General features: G+C 40.7%; 1 protein-coding gene across 3 annotated transcripts in view; it reads left to right on the top strand.

Moving 5' to 3' along the window:
- The first annotated feature begins 588 nt into the window (after positions 1–588).
- The window catches only part of LOC104639806 (ubiquitin carboxyl-terminal hydrolase 12), a 31,573-nt gene continuing 15,680 nt past the window's right edge, over positions 589–16,481 (top strand). Inside the window, exons 1-2 of one of the 3 annotated variants that reach the window (XM_075763697.1) lie at positions 589–854; positions 14,037–14,117. In XM_075763697.1, coding sequence (XP_075619812.1) covers positions 807–854; positions 14,037–14,117 — 129 coding nt within the window. In that variant the 5' untranslated portion in view covers positions 589–806. The remainder of the gene's footprint in view (positions 855–14,036; positions 14,118–16,481) is intronic. The other 2 variants (XM_075763695.1, XM_075763696.1) reach the window with 2 other exon arrangements.

Here is a 16,481-nt window from a genome sequence, read left to right as displayed (position 1 = left end):
ATTCGTGGCGCTGTGTGCTGAAAAGGCCTTTTTTGTGATTTTGCTGAAACGGGGACAGCTGGTGCAGAAGAGCGAAGGATTACTCGGTGCAAAGCCACCACTGTCCAACTCCATCATTGCACTCGGCATCGTTGTAAAAACCCGTTTGTGGGTGCTCCCACCCACAGAAAAGGGTCTCGGGAAACGCTGAGTTCCAGCATGCTCCTTCCAGGCGTTTCGGGCTCTGGGGTGGCCGTGGTTTCCCTTGCTGGGGGGGGGTTGGCAACACCCCCCAGCTCCCTAACACTATCCCAGTGGGGATTGCACCTTCCTCCAGTTTCGCAGGTGACACATGGAGCGCCCATCCCACCGGGGGCCTCCAGCCACCTGCCCGGCCCGAGGGAACCGGAGCACGTCTCGCCCCCGCCATCCCCACAGCTGCAGCGACCGGGGCGGCCCCGGCCCCGTTTCGGCAGAGGGAGAAACCGCAGCCCAGCCCTGCGGTAACCCTGAGGGAGGCCTTGCCGGGACGACGCCACATCGGCCACACGCCGCCCTCCCGCAGGGTCCGGCTGTCCGGGGTCGAGGAGAGATGAGCAAGGAAGGAGGAATGCTGCCGAGAGGGGGACGGAAAGGCCGCGGAACCCTTCGGGGCGCGGAGCGGCGCGCAGCCGGGGCCGTTTGGGTGCCGCACCGCCGGCGCCCGGCCCCATTTGGCGGTTGCGCCACCTGCGGCTCCGGCTGCCGCTGTCAGTTGGGCGGCTGCGTCCCAACATGGCGCCGGCGGCAGCGGGGGCGGCCGCGGGGCGCGGGGCCGCGTCGGGCGGATGGAAATACTGATGACGGTCCGGAGACTCGCCTCCATCTGTACCATGGTGAGAGCCGCGGCCAGCCGGGCGCCGCCGTGCCGGGGCCCGGGGAGCGGCGGGGGCTGCCGGCGAAGGGCCCCGTTTGCCGGCCCCGGCGGCGGGAGCGGCCCCGGCCCCGCGCTGAGGGGTTCAGGAGGGCCCCGCCGCGGCCGGACGCGATAAGAATTAGTAAAAGTAATGAAAAAACAGCGTTTATGGGAGGCACCGCCGCCTGTCCGGGTAGGGGGGTGTCTGTGGGAGGTGGCGGGGCGCCCCGCTGCCCGCACCCCGGCCGGGAGGGCACGGCCGGGCCGCAGCCGGGAGCGAAGCGGCCTCGCAGGGAGCCGCGGCCCCGCTGGGAGCCGGGTGAGGCGCCGGGGGAGGGGGGGGGCATCTGCGGGAGGGGCTGTGCCAGGGAAGGGGCGAGCGGAGCCGTAGTAGCTGGAGCCAGGCTGAGCGGGCAGTGCCTGCCCGGCTGTCCGCGCCGCTGGTTCCACGGTTTGGGAGTAATTTTGCCCTAATCCCGGGTGGGGAAAGGTGGCTGGGGCAGCACAGAGCCCTTTGCAGGAGTGAGAACTCCCTCACTTCTGGTGGGTGTGTCCGCTGCCAGCGGCCTGTTTGCAGAAATATGTTTAGGGCTTTAGGATGCTTTCTTTCAGAGAGGAACTAAGGGAATTATTGACCATAAATTCTTTTTCTGGCTCAAATCACGGTCGTTTGTTGTGGTAACTAGGCTCAATTTAAAGGTTGTTATGTTAGTTTATAAAAGCTCTCTAATCATTTCACATGAATGCATAGAGCAGGGTATCATCCATATTGCAAATGAAAATCTAGCAAGAGGGAGACTGATATGATTATGCAGAATTTTTAATGAAGCTACATTGCTGCATAAATAGAGGCCACTAAGTGGTTTGTCTAGCACTAAAACACAGCTGACTCATAATAAAATATCGCATCTTGTTAACGATATGCTATCTAAACATTTCACCAAGATCCTTACTGTAAGGAGTTTAGTGAGTATAAATTACTACAGGGGTTTGAATTGCCAAAATCCAACTTGGAATCAGGCTGAGGGTACTCACTTTTAGTATTTTGCTTTTCATAGTCCCACATCATAATTGCTCCAAGTGGTCAAACTTCAGGTTTAGATCTTGGTTTGAGACAGTGGCAAACCAGAGAGTAGGCTGCAGTGTCCAAAGGGGCTCTTGCACACCAACTTGCTGAGACAGATTTCACAAATGTGAGAAGGGTGCGGAGTTTTTCTCTTTCTTTTCCATGTAGGTACCAACTACCGGTTTTGATAAACTTGAGCTCCAATTGAAGTGAACCACAGTGGTGCTGTACAAAGTGTTTGGAGTTTTATAGTAATACTCTTCCAAGAGAAATTAATTTATTTTATTTTTTTAAAATTTATGGCAATTAATACCTGATCTTAAAGTTTTTGGTATTGCAGAAGACTTCCCAGAACTTCACGCTTCACTAATCTCGCTAGATTTTTTTTTTCAACATAATTTGTATTTTTTAATTGCCCATCACAAACACAGGTGAAATTAAGGTCATGAGGGGTGGCTGAATCATGACTTCGTTGTGGAGTTCTGCACCCCAGAGGCAAGTGATTGACTCAGTCTCATGTAATATTTTGGATGCATTCCTGAGATCAGCTGACTGAGCCTCAGATTAAGAGGGCAAATGTAAGGCAAGACATTTTCCTATGAGTATGGAGCCAAACCTGAATACAGCCATTCCAGTGCTTGTGATTTGTTTTTAGAAACTTTGGCTACATGTACTCAGTCTTGGATTCATTTTTGCTCCTGCGCTTACCTTGATTTTGATTGGGATGACAGATGAAAGCTAAGCAGATGCTCGTAGCCTACTAGTGTCCCTTCTGAAGTACTCTGTTTTTTTTTTTCCAAGAGGAGACTTCACATTGTTGCAGCTTTGCAGAAGCTGGTTCTCCTTACTGTTTTTGTTTCAAGTGGAGAACTTACTGTTTCATTTCTCTGCAGAAAATGTTGAGCAGTGCTGCTAGCACTAAATAACTGTATGAAACTTGCTTCCAAATTTCTTATTTAACTGTTAAATCAAATGCTATGTTTTTCAGCATCAGTGTTTTAGGTGCATATACAGCTTAGCTAAGCTTACTGTAAATCTCACTATTTTTTTCTTCAGATAGCCCAGGAAAATTAAGATCTGGGTGCTATATTTTGAAATTTAATCAGTTTATTTGCATCTACTTCAATTGATGACCAGTCAGTAACAATACCGTTTGCTTTGTCATAATGCGAATATGAAAAACCTAGGCCTTCTTTATAAAAAAAATTTAATTACACTCACAAAGTCCCTTTGCGAAACTACTTTCTTCAGGATTATACTAATATGTAGTGATTGTACGGTACTTCACAATTTTTTAGTAAAATACGCGGGGTTTACCAGCACTTCTAGTCATCATCTGTGCTTCAGGCTGGACAGCTGAAACTCAGGTTTATGACATTCTTGGACCCCTCAGTCAGTCAGCATCACAGGGACTGCTGTTCCTGACTTTCTGTCTCAGACACTACACTCTTCTGCAATATCTCTTTAAAAAATTAAATTCAAGACCCCAACTCCTTAGTAGACAGTAATGTAGTTAGAACTTTAATCATACCCCCCTCCCTAAAATAACTTCCAGGTTTTTGTAGTGTGGATCAGCTGTCCCGTGCCTCGTAATCATTACATTTCCTTTATGTGAGCGCCGCCCCTTTTTCACCGATTGCATAACATTCATGTGGCAACTATAGCATTGCGAAGATTGGAAACTCGTAGGAAAATACTTGTTCATTTGAATATGATTCATTGCTTGGTCAGGCTGCTGACACCATATGGGAAGACGCATCCGTAGCCAAGAGCTACCAACTAGAGCTCTGGTTCTCTGCTGTGTCCCTTTGACTTAGTTTGGTTTCCCAGCCCTTATCTTTACTGTGGACTCTAGGAGGTTTGGTTTTCTTTTTGCAAACAACTGCAAAATTATCTGGAAGAGTGAAATAGAAAGCACTATTGAGGCATTTTGTTACCCTTCATGAAAAACGCATAGCTCGTGTTTCAAAAAATATTTAAAAGTGTTATCTTTGTAGTTCTGTGGCATACCTGTGGTCACGGACAGATGTGAGTCCTCTCTTGGCTGAGGAGGGCTGAGTTTCCGTGGGTCTGACTGCATTGTCTGATCCAGAATATGCCTGCTGCGCTCTGGGGGACTGAGTCAGTGGTAGAACTGAGTTTTTGAGTCAAGAGTTGAGGGGTTTTTTGATTGCATTGACAATAAGTTGTTGTTGGAGAAGCAAAACGGAATGCTGGAATGGAGCAAGGTGTGAAGGATAGATCTGATCTTTTCCTCTCTGACAGCTAATTTTGTGAAGTCTGTAGGAAGCTGTTAGCAGAAATATTGGCGTTTCTTGGTAGGCTAATTAGCGACACTTCACCTAGATTCATGTCTAATTATTTGCTAAACCAGTAAGACATGCCTGAAGAACTCAAATCCAGTGTACAAATTGGTGGTAGTCTTATTCTACTCCTCTGAATTGGTACAGCATGGATATAATGATTAACTTCAGTGCTAGAGAAGAGATGACTGAATCATTTGTAAGTAATATATTTCCATTTGCCACCTGAATAATTTACACTATTCAGTTCAAGCAGGGCTTTCATGCCACTGAGGTATAATGTTTGCCTTACTGCTGTTTCACCTATATTTGTAGAACTTTTTTTTAGCTTTATCAGAGAAATAGCGTTTATAGCTGGGAAGATGTCGCTGAGGAAGTGGAAAGAAGGGAGAATAGGAGTAGAACTAGCTGAGCAGACTTCTGTTTACAGCAGCGCTCTGCTTCTTGGTTGACTTGTTAAGCTGAAGGAAACAAATATTCATTTTTTGCACTTAAAACCCAGCTTGAGAATAATTGGCTTTGTTTTAGGGGAAAAAACATGTGTAACCCTTTCCAAACCAGTTAGTAGGTCACTTCATGCAAGGTTTTCCCGCACGCCGTTTGTACTCTAGTTTAACACTCTGTGTGTGATGGGCAGTTAGTGATGCGTTCTCCAGATTTTGGACTTGCAGCAGTTTGGAGGTGTAAGCCTAAGCAAAGCAGCCAGCCTGCAGTTAATAACCACCTCAGATGTTAAAATATCAGTGTAGATAGTTCAAGAGGTGCTCTACATTAATGAATCTTTCTTGGTTGGTTCTTTAATCAGGGTTTAGGGCAGATGTTTTTAATACATTGAAATCATCTGTATTTATATGCACCTCACTTCGTTTCTTGTTCCTGTTAAAAAATAAATGGCTTTCAGTATTTGCTCTTACAGGTGTCAATTTGGCAGATTCCTAGACTTGTTGCTAAAATAAAGGGCTGCACTGTAGATCATTATGTTCTGTTTCTTATGTCATGTTTAAATTTTCAGCTCCTTTTCTAGTGATTTATCCACTTAACCTCTAGCACACCAAGTAGTGAATATATACACATTCAGATCCATTGATGGGTCCTGTGTCTGAATTTTACTGCCGTATCTCTGTGCCTGCTTAACCTGTACACGTGTAATGTCTGAGGTTATATCTGTAGAGTTATGCTTTGCCTTCCATCAGCATCCGCTTCCTCACTTTTTACAGTATTGTTCCTCCAGTGTTTGATGTGTGAAAGTCACGATAAAATCTTCGTACCGACTTACAAAAGAATAATACTGGTAAACTCTGGGCCTTGAGTACACCTGTAGATTGGTTTGTGTTTGTTCTTTTAGAGGGCCAAAAAGCTCTAGAATATGAGAGCTGTACTAGCGAGACATCTACTCGTACGTGGGTTACTAGGTCATTTGCGAGAAACCCAAGGTTGGGAGAAATCTTGTGGAGCTCTTCTCAGGTGGATAAACTTAGCTGTGAATGTTTCGGTGGCTCAGAGAGGGTGGCTAAGGAGGAGGAAACAGGTTGCTTACAGTACCTCATCACAAAGGTCGAGACTATTAAGCAGTAGTTTCTGCCCTTCCTACCCCCGATCCAGCATCCTTTCCATATGTTCTTTTTACTGCAGCCTAGCTTTACTATCTAATTGTAAAGAGCATAAAATGGCAGAATTTCACAAGTGTCTCTGACTTGCTGTACTTCTGTAAGTGAGGCAGAGATCCTGTGGACCTTGCAAGACCAGCTCCTAATTGAATAAACATTTACATAAAACAGTTTACAAAGCATTCTGTATTAATTTATTTAAAACCACTCTAATTAAGACTGTACTGCAAGTTCTGAACACTTCATAGTAAGTAGTAAACTTATCTTGAAATACAGCATTTTCTAATTTCACTGTGACCTCCATGATACTGGCAGTCACCAGAATGCTCTGTAAGCATTACTCCCTGGGGAAGAGTGGGCAAAGCCAGCCTTTCCTGCGTGCGCCCAACGATTGCGCAGATCGAGAAGATCCTGTAGTAGTTGGAAGCGTGAAGTCTTGCAAAGTCTGTGACACTGTTATACCTGCTCCTTTTAAGATTATCAGTTTGTTTTGCCTGCGTAAGCATGCTAAGTGCTGGAATCCAAAGTTCAATTTACTGTAATTTGTTATGCCCAGAACGGCAGCCTTCCTGGATGCATGAAAAGGGATAATTTCAAAACCTAAATCACAGTGAGTGATGGCTGAGCTGACAGCTCTCTTTGTCTGACTACAGTGATACACAGCCAAGGAGTTATAAAAGATGGGGAAGCAACATCTACTTTGCTTAGAAACTCATGGCAGTACGTTTTGTAAACTTTCAGAACTACAACCCCAGTTCTGCTCCTTTCTGCACTCCCCCACATGATAATTTTAATAGTCCTGAAGCCAGAACTATTATGATGGCTAATACAGCAAAGTGCATGCAGGCAGACTTTATGAAATGCATCATCTCATTCAGATTTCTTTCCTGAAAGGTTTTAGGTAGCTCTGGCTTGGCCTACTTGTTCTTTTTTTATTATGGGGTGGATATTTTTTCTTTGTTCACTCTTTAAACATCAGTCATCCAGTATATTTAACCAGCTTTTCTAATCTTGAGGGCTGCTTGGTGGTATCCCTTGGAGCCTTTCTGCCCAACTTGAAAGCTACTTCCCAGCTTTTTTTCAAATAACTAAATCTTATCCTATTCTAATTTGTTGAAAAGAGAGTCAAATGAACAATTGGAGACTTCAGCAAGACTTGTGTACCAGGTATGTTCTGGACACTGAAATATCTCTTAGATATCTTTCCCTTTTTTGCATTTCTCTAAGAGAAATGTCTTGCAGGCAGGTGCATGCTGTGCGCTCAGTAGGAATAAGCTGGTTCCAATCCAAAAGCTGAGTTAGGATGGTGTTGAGCCCAAGCTAGTATATCATAAGGGATTTTTATTTCAACAGGCCGTTATACCGACCATGCTACGCAGCTTCTGAGTGTGCGTGCAGCTGTAATAAAAATTTAGAGACGTCCTAAGTTGCAATGCTTTAATTACTTCATTTGAACTGAATGATATTAATTGCAATGGGAGAAGTATAAAAGGCTTGTGTAAAAAAGCATATAATGTGGAAATTAATATTTTTCACTGAGCTTAAAAAAAAGTAGTAATTTATTCTTGAAGAAAGGCTGTATCTTCAGATTTCCATGGACTGTATGGAGAGTGTTTTAAATGAACTCCAGCTCGTTAAAAGTAATCTGGTGATGAGATTAGTCTTGTGTGTATTTTAGATAGGGCTAGAGCAGCTGAAGTATATAGGCAAGCATAGGAACCTACAGTTTAAACATCATACAATGTACAGATAGGAATTTTTCTGGAACTTCAGGAGCAGTAATGCATATACATACAGCTTTTAAGAGTTTTCTTCTGAGAATCTCCTGCTGTCTACAAATGAACTGTAAATGGAGCAGCTAAAATGGTGGAGTGCCCCAAAATAAGGACAGCAATGCCTTGGCCTTCTTGTAGATTTTGCCAGGATCATTAGTATTAAAAAAAAATAAACAAACTGCAAGTTTGTGGTTGTATCTTTTGAAGAGATGAGAAGGGTTTCATGGTTCTAGTTACTTCCTTAAGGCGACTGCTTCATTCTTGCTAGCATTTAAAAACTCTAGTACCATTTGTTTATTATATAATGGTTATAAATCCATTGACAATCTCCTGTCGTATGGATTTTCCTGCATAATTTCAAAACCACGGTATAATTAGAGCGGGTCAGAAATGCTGCTTGCACTGTAGTTCCCTTTAATAACTGTTTAAATGCTTTTTTTTAATTTTCACTTACTATCCCTCTTCTTTCACCATAGTTTCTTCTCATTTTCCTACTGTACTTTCTGTCTTCCAGCCTATCCCATAAGTGTGTCGCGCATTAGAAGATACACCCGGTTGCTAATAGCTAGTGGATAGTGCTAATGTGAGACACTCCACTGTTTGGTCAAAGCAAACATGAAACTAGCACCCTCCAAAACGTGCAGGACAGCGGCCTGGGCCCTTCTTGTGTGCCGTCGTAATCCTTGATAGAATTGCATCTTAGCAACAGTAAATGCCATCAACTGCTCTGCTTCCCCTCACCAAATTTCAAGGCTGTTGCAGAGGACAGTGGGATCTTCCCACTCATAACCCTTTCCCGTTGTCTGCTTTGTAGGTTTTTTCCCCTTGTTTTATAGCTTCAGTGCCTCTCTGCTTGCTGTTTGCTCAAGCAGCAGTACAACATTGGCCTGATTATTTTTGACAAGAGCTCTGAATAACAGCAAGGATAGTGACCCAATGTTGTGCTAATTTTGATCCTTTTCTTACTGAAGCTGTAGCAGCAGCTGCTTCATGCTCATAAGGTCTGCTTGCATGCTTATTGAGAGGGTACGACATTGCTTTTATAACTGTTTGCACGTCTGCAAAGTTACCTTCGTAGCAGCAAAAAGTAGATGTTTATAAATGGAAGTGTGAATTCCTCCAACGTGTGAAAATGTTAGTTCAGGATAAAAAATTTTGACTGGTAACGCGGGTTAGTCTGTAATTAATCCACTTATTCTCAGCCAAGTTTTGCGGAGGATCAGGATTTCACTGAAACTTAGTCAAATTCATAGTACTAAAAAGGGGAGAAGTTATAACTTGAACTGAGAACTGTGTGGATGGTGGACATGTGGATTTGTGTCATCAGTGGACCGTAGTTCATGCTCTGAGCTATGTGGTTGTTATTAATTGCTCCCAGCTTTTCTTCTGTCCATTGATAACTTCAGAAGAACATTTCAACTCAGGGTCTTATTATAATTTCTACTGTAAAGCTACTTACGTCTAAAGTGATAATGATTCTTCATCTTCCAACAATAATTTCTTCTTGTGATTCTTGTCAGATAAGTGAATGCAAATCTATAAGCCATTTGTCTGTAAGAATAATTAGAAATTCAAGTAGGTTTAAGGGCATAGAAGTATTTAAGCCCCTGGAAACTGTTGACATATTTCCAGCTTCTGAAATCTGTTAAATCTAGACCAGGCAAAATACTCATTTTCTTTGCAGGTATAGTTGCAAACTGTTTTAGAGCTTACAAGAGGTGATGCAATGAATTAGCAGTGTAATCTGACTAAGAAATAGAAGTCTGCTACTATTTTTCCACCTGCATGGTGTATTGAACTGGAAACAAATCTTTAAGACTTCTCTACTGAGCAAAAAGGACTCACAGGTTACGAATTGGAAGACTTGTTAGATCTCTATGCTGGTTTTGATGGGTTGTTCAGTTAAAATTTCAGCTATACTGTGGGATCACTTCATCTGTGAAGACTTGGTTAGACAGCTACCTCGGGTAAGAGTTTTTGAAACTGGGCTTTTCACATCCCTTTTTATTTTACCATCCCTTTTTGCTTTACTAAACTCAACAAAAACTGCCTTAGAGCCCTTTTGGTGGTCTTCGGGTAAATACTAGTTTTATTCAATCCTATCTTCCCTTTATCTCACACATATCTAATGTTGGTATCATGTCCCTCACTTAGCTGGTATGAAAACTGGAGGAAAACTTGAATACTGACTGTTCCCTGTGCTTTTGTTTGATGCTTAAAATTCAGTATATGGGGTTTGTTTTTAAAGGTGTTCTTTATCTTTTCTGATGGAAATCAGTGAGCACAAACGTTCTTGGATTGGACTTTTTTAATTAGCTAATATGCATAAAGTAAAATTACTGCAGCTATGACAGAAAATATTTTATTGTTGGTCTGTTGGGGGTCATCTTGGCCGTTGTTAGCTGTATCTGTTATTCTGAACTGCTAAAATGGTGATAATTCAGACGGGTCAGGCAACTTTCTGTTTTTCTATTTGACTAATAATACTGGAACTGCAGAAACCCAGTGAGTGAAGCTTGAAGCTTGCTCGCTCTCTAGATTCAAGGTCAGTTCTGCTAGTGGGATGTGAACAGAATAGGAGAGTTCTTGAGAAGTGCAACCGACCTCTGAGACAACATTTTAAGTCATGGTAATTTCTAGAAAATTACAAATCCTGATTACAAGTTGCTGAAACTTTAGTTGTCACCTCCCCCACCGATACGGAAGTGTTAAATTCACATCTCTGAGAGTCTAATTATATAAGCAAAGCAGTATTACCACTTCAGATAAACTAGAGGGATGTTTTCCTCGTCGGGTAATTACGTGTTGACTGTATAAATTTGTATTTTGCTCACAGAGCTGTGTACAGAAAGTTTTAGCATCTCGTCCTGAACCGGAGTAGCAGAGCAGTTCCTTGAGAGCATTTTCTTGGGCCTCCTAGAAGTCTTGAGGATGTACTTCTGGGGTTTTTATAAGGTGTATTTATTTATCTTGTGCTAGCAGTGAGAAGTCAATTCTAATCTCATGCATTAAGCTTTATATTTAGCTGTATTTTAGCGTACATTATTTGCTTAGCTTTCGTATGCCAAGCAAACTCAATTGGTATGTATGAGTGACTTTTTTCTTGTCATTTTTATTGCTCCCACAAGGTGTTTCATAGTTTAGCAAAACAGTATTGATTTTCTTATGTTTTTAGATGTGTAAAGTACTGTAACACACAGAAGAGTTTGTCTGTGGCACCCCAGAAGAGATGCATCTCTCTTGATTCCCCAAATAATCCAATATAAATTTTCAAACTTTGGACACTTGCCACTTTGGTTAGGTTTTCTTTCTAGATGAGAAATGTGACTTCTGTGTTTCCAAAATTATGAAGTGTGTATCATTTCTTATGAGCTAATATTTATGTAATCTGAGGCAGAAGTATTTATCCAGTTGGGAAAATCTTTTAGTGGGGATGGGAAAATGTGTGTAACACCTATCAGTCTGAAAGCAAGGCAGCTTGTTAGGCTTCATTACAGCAAGACAGGGTTCATGCTGCACTAGATTTGCTCTCCAGTTGGTTAATTCGCTATTTGCAAATTCAGTTGCAAAGTTCACAGATTGCGAGTAGCTAAACTTTGACTCCAGCCTCACAAACGTGCCGTGTATTTCCATCCTGAAACATGACCAAGGCCAATTTGTGCTGTCTCGATAAAGCGTCTTTTTTTATTTTCCTGTGTACTTGTTGCCTTGTGTAGTGTGGTTCTCCTGGACATTGACTCCCGTGATAAATCAGTCTATGCTGTTTGCAATGTACTTTTTTTATTGTGGTCTGCTAGGTATGTGCATTTTCTAGAGCTTCTTCAGTATGTTACTTATTTAATTTGCAAGTTTGCATCTTCTGAACTATTTATGACTAGTTTGTGATTTTGATGCCTCCCGCAATTACTTTGAGTCTTGTTTTGGTTTTTATGATTTTGGTAGGCTAATTTAAAATGTTCTCTGGCAAGAAACTTCAGAAACATTGCAACTAAATGTTAGCTTAATTTAGCTTCTGTGGCTGATAGACTTGAACTTTAGCATTTAACTTATTAAGGAAACCTTAATTTTTTTTATCTGCCCCTGCAGTTAACTTACCCAAATTTGCAAAGTTTGGCAGTAGATACAAGGACGCACTTGAAAAAAAGGCACATGTAACCTGTTAGATTAAATGGGTAGATATATGTGTAATACAGGTTGGTGGTTTAGTTGAATTGCAACACTGGTTTATGGTAGGTTATTAAACGCTTTATAGCATAGTTTTACTAAAAATTACAATTCTTACGCTTTTATTTCTTCAGATATTTATTCCATGTGTTGCTTTACAGCATTCAGGTTGTGTAGTTTCGCCATTCTCTAAGTTGTAGTACCTGCTTTAGTGGTCTGTTTCTCCAGTGATTCGCTAATACGATATTGGAGATCATGGAGGAGGTGAGAAGGCAGCTCAGAGAAATTTAAACTGAACTTCACAAGCTTGTAGATTTTACACACATCCCTTCCTTAAGCTCGAAACATGCAGGTGTAAGAGTAAAGGAACCTCATTTAGCAGTCAGTTCTGATTTCAAGACTGAAAATTTTTCCAAACCAGCATCACCTCTTCTTGTGCACTCGCACAGCACGTAGGTTATAATCCCCTATTATGCTATTACCCAGAGTCAGTGTTGATCAGAACAATGCAAGCTCTTCCTTGCAGGTAGCTGTTCTTATATCTAGGTTTGGGGGTTTTTTGGGGGGGAGATAGTAGAGGGAAAAAGAGGTGCTTGGAAGCAGGGAATGCATGTAGGGAAACAAATGAGAGGAGCTGCTTGAACTGGCACTGATGTCTCAAAAAATTTCAGTGTAATTGCTGCTTGCAAAGAGTCTTGCTTGTAAATCTGTCAGCACCTAGTGAATGTTTTTGTGTTTTTTTTATAGTACCCAATTTTGAGCCTTCCTCATTTTCTTTCTTCTATATGGAATTCACTGTAAATCTGATGTGGGATATTCAACTACAGAGTTTCCATTCCTCTTGTTAAACTAAATTATTTCTTGGTTTCTTTCCTGTTTCTTAGAAAATTTTTAGTTATTTCTTTGTTAAAGACAATCTAGATGGGACTGTCTATACAGTCTCTACTAGCAGAATGCTAATGGAAATGATTGAAATCTTTGCTCACAATTATAAAGCATTACTAGCTTCAGGGAAATAGATGAATTGAATTTTGCTGGACTGTAATTTTTGTTTGTTTAGTGCTTTTCCGAGGTGTTTTAAGATGACTCACCTGTGCAGAAGGATTTCTATTTACTGTTTGCAGAAGGTTTTAAGTGGAGCGACTTGGATATTTAAAACAGAAGTCAAGAATCCATAGTGCTTGGATTCTGCATTGAATGATCGGAGCTCCTTAGGTAACAGCACAGATGCTGCTAAGGACTGTTGGAAGATCTGCAAGAAACATTAGAGAACAAAATGGAGTGTTATGAGGGAAGGTACCAAATCCCAAGTGGGAGCTCAGCTGTAAGGTATTGGTGGATTGAAAAAATGGAAAGAGATGCATAAACCACTTTGAATTTGAAGTGGGCAAAGTTCAAATTGAAATGAAAACGTTGGTATGCTTTAGTTCTTGTTCTATGTGACAAGTAAGCCCATATGGATGTGTAGTGATATTTTTCAGTTGTATCTGAAATAGTAAGTTCTATCCTTGTTATATTGCTGGAGACTCAAAGATGTATCAAAATGCACTGCAAGCTTCATGCATCACCCTTAAGTTAAGGATAGCAAAGACAGAGCGCTTTTAGGTGATCTGAGTTTGAGGAATGTCTGATAAAGTTTTTCTTTCCATTCTTTTTGTTTTTTGTAATCGTACTTCACTTGTCCATAGTACTTTCCAGAAATAACGTTAGAAAATTGTACTATTTCTAATGTAACGTGTCAGTGAAGGCAAGATTTTTTTCAAGAATTCTTTATATGAGATGCAAATAATAAACAGCCACATCAAACCTTTTGTGCAGTCCACATCACAAAAAGATGTTTTTTCTTTCGTGGATTTGTAGCCCATATGGTTTCTGTCCTCTAGGTTTAGAAGTTCTCTGTGTGTTATGAGTTTCTTATTTTTACAATGCATTCTTGGCTAAATTTAAATTGGTGTTTCTAGGTCGCTGTGACTAACCTGAAGTCTTAAGTGAGAACAAATTTCTTGTTGTTAAATTTCAAATAAATTCAAATGTAAAAAAGCCCCTTCTGTGAGATCAGATAGCTCTAATTCGGGTGATGAAGTTGAGGTTTTAAGTGAAACCATGGTACCTTTTATAATAATAAAGCATCATATTGATTTCATTTTGAAGAACATAGGAAACACAAGATGCTGATTCTCAATGGAAGTAACTTATTTTCTCAGCTTTGTTTTTTTTCTCTAACATAAACGTACTGTTTCTTTGTAGGGCGCCAATGCCTCTGCTTTGGAGAAAGAGATTGGTCCTGAACAGTTCCCTGTGAATGAGCATTATTTTGGCTTGGTCAATGTAAGTGAATTTTCTATGGCTGAAATGCTATGAAATGAAATTGTTTGATTTGTATCCTAACTTTGCATTTAATAAGATTCTCTGTTAGAACGTTACCTATGAGCACTTCTAACTTAGTGGGACGCTGCATAGACACCACATCCTGCAATATGGTGCTATGCCTTATTAGCCAAGATATAAATTTCATCTTAAATATGGAAAAATAAGTATGTCTATTATAAAGTTTGAGAGACACCTTCCTACACAGGTATGTTTCTAATTATAGGATTTTAATATTTAGCTGGAAAGGACATTAATACAGTGTGTACATTGTTCATATGCTCTTCTACAGAAGAGAGATTTGAATTTGCATGGATGGTGCAGTGTGTGGGAGCCTTGAGGTTTTAAAATGAAAATGTGTTACTTTTCTAAAAAATTGTTACGTGTGGGTTTAGTGGAACTTCTATGTGAGGACGCAGCCAGGAGATGAATGACATTGCCTTGGTCGATAACTTTCTTACATGTAGTAATACTCCTTTTTTAATTTTTTTTGACAGCTTTGTGTTACACTGAATCCTTCTAAAAAGATGTAAATTTTGTATCTGTCAGTTTGTATAGATCTGACTTGACTGGGATCCGTTGGGCAATAAGAATTGTCTACCTAAATTAACTATGGGGAGAATGGAGCATTGATGTTGATCTTGCCAGTGCTTCTGGAGGAGAAGGGCAGCTGTTGCGCCTGTAACATCTTTCATCAATGAATATAGAAGTTAGTTAATAGGAACAGTGGTTCTGTGGCGTCATGTTTACGATGTGAAAATACCATTTTGGCAAAACTCCCTAGAAACATAAGTATACTTCTGTTTGCTGGTCATCTAGGTACGTTTGGTTCACACCCCAAAAAAGGTTAACATAGTTACTAAAGTGTTACTTGTTGCAGCTCGTTACAAACTCATTGAATTGATTTCTGTGTGGCTTTCTAGCAGTTTGTCTTCTCAGACACCAAACTATCTAAAGACATTGAGTTATATTCCTTAAGTATGGTGTTAATGGCCATTCCAAAGCTGCTGAGGTTTGCGCCATAATGAGAAAAATGGAAGGCATCTCCAATTGGAACATAAATAGCAAAGCTATGAATAGTGTGAAGAGGAAAAATAGCATTCTAAAAATAATCAGAATGTTTATAACCACATCCATTCTGTTTTGAAGGACAAAATATGACTAATACTGTTGTGCTTTATTCCTTGCAACCAATTTCTTTAGGATGATGGTTGTCATGCTGTTCTGCAGAGCTTTTTCCTAGGTTATTTCTAGTTCTTTCATGATTTGAAGTTAATTGGAGCACTTTAAAGAGGGCAGTTTCATGGCTTCAGCATCGATACTAGTAAATGTGTGGTTGCACTGCAAATAGAAGCAGGTGTTGAAGCTGTGGACAGTGGAGGCTTTACTTTGGTTTTTTGATAGTTATTTTCTCTTTGGATCAGTGAGCCGAGCCAGTTTCCCTGCAGTCAAACTACTGCTAAAGCCACTGCAAAATATATGGGAGAAGAGTCTGACTGCTCCTTCTGACAGCCTGTTAAAAGAGCTTGTGTGTAACGTTGAAATGAAGGGCAGGAAGGATAGAACAATGTTTTCATTCCAGAATTTCATCTCCGTTTTCATTTTAAGAAGATTATCTCTTAAAATAAACCTTCAAACTTTATTTTTACATTAAAAGTGTAAATTTTACAAGTTCTTATGAAATTAGGTAACGTTGACTCTAAATACAGTGAGTTTTAAGCAAGAACCCCTATGTTTTGGCATCTATTTAAAATATTTATTTATACCAGAGAAACCATGGCACAAACATTTTGAAACCTACATGTTTGTACCTGTTTTTCATTTGTGTTTTAGATCACATTAGAGTTTATATACTATTTGTGTATTTGATTTGTGCATGTAGCTCCAGGTTTGGCAATATTCATCAGCCCATTGAGGACTGCCTTGCCAGCCTCGTTTTTGGGGTTCTGTCAAAGACAAATGGTTAGAGCCCTCTTTTTTTTTTTTTTTTTCCAGGCAGAATTTCTAGCAAAGTTAAGGTCATGATTGGAATGATCTGACTACTTTGTACTTGTAGACTCAAACTGATGGCAGTTTAAAAGTTTGACACTTTGTGGAGAACTGTCTCTAATACAGACAAGCGTAGGCCAATAATTGAGATATTGAGAAGTTTCCTAAGGCCCTGAATTGCTTACAGTTGGAAGGATTTTATTCTAACATGAAAAAAGTCAGAATTGCTGAAATAAAATGCATCACATGGTCTCTTTGTGAAGTTATTTGGCATGCAGTAAAATATCTAAAATGCTAACATGCAAGATATTGATTTCAGGAATAAAAGTTCTTCCA

This window comes from Balearica regulorum, chromosome 11, assembly GCF_011004875.1.
Source record: "Balearica regulorum gibbericeps isolate bBalReg1 chromosome 11, bBalReg1.pri, whole genome shotgun sequence".
Classification (NCBI taxonomy): domain Eukaryota; kingdom Metazoa; phylum Chordata; class Aves; order Gruiformes; family Gruidae; genus Balearica; species Balearica regulorum.
The sequence above is the reverse complement of the archived record's forward strand: the minus strand, read 5'-3'. Positions and strand labels throughout refer to the sequence as shown.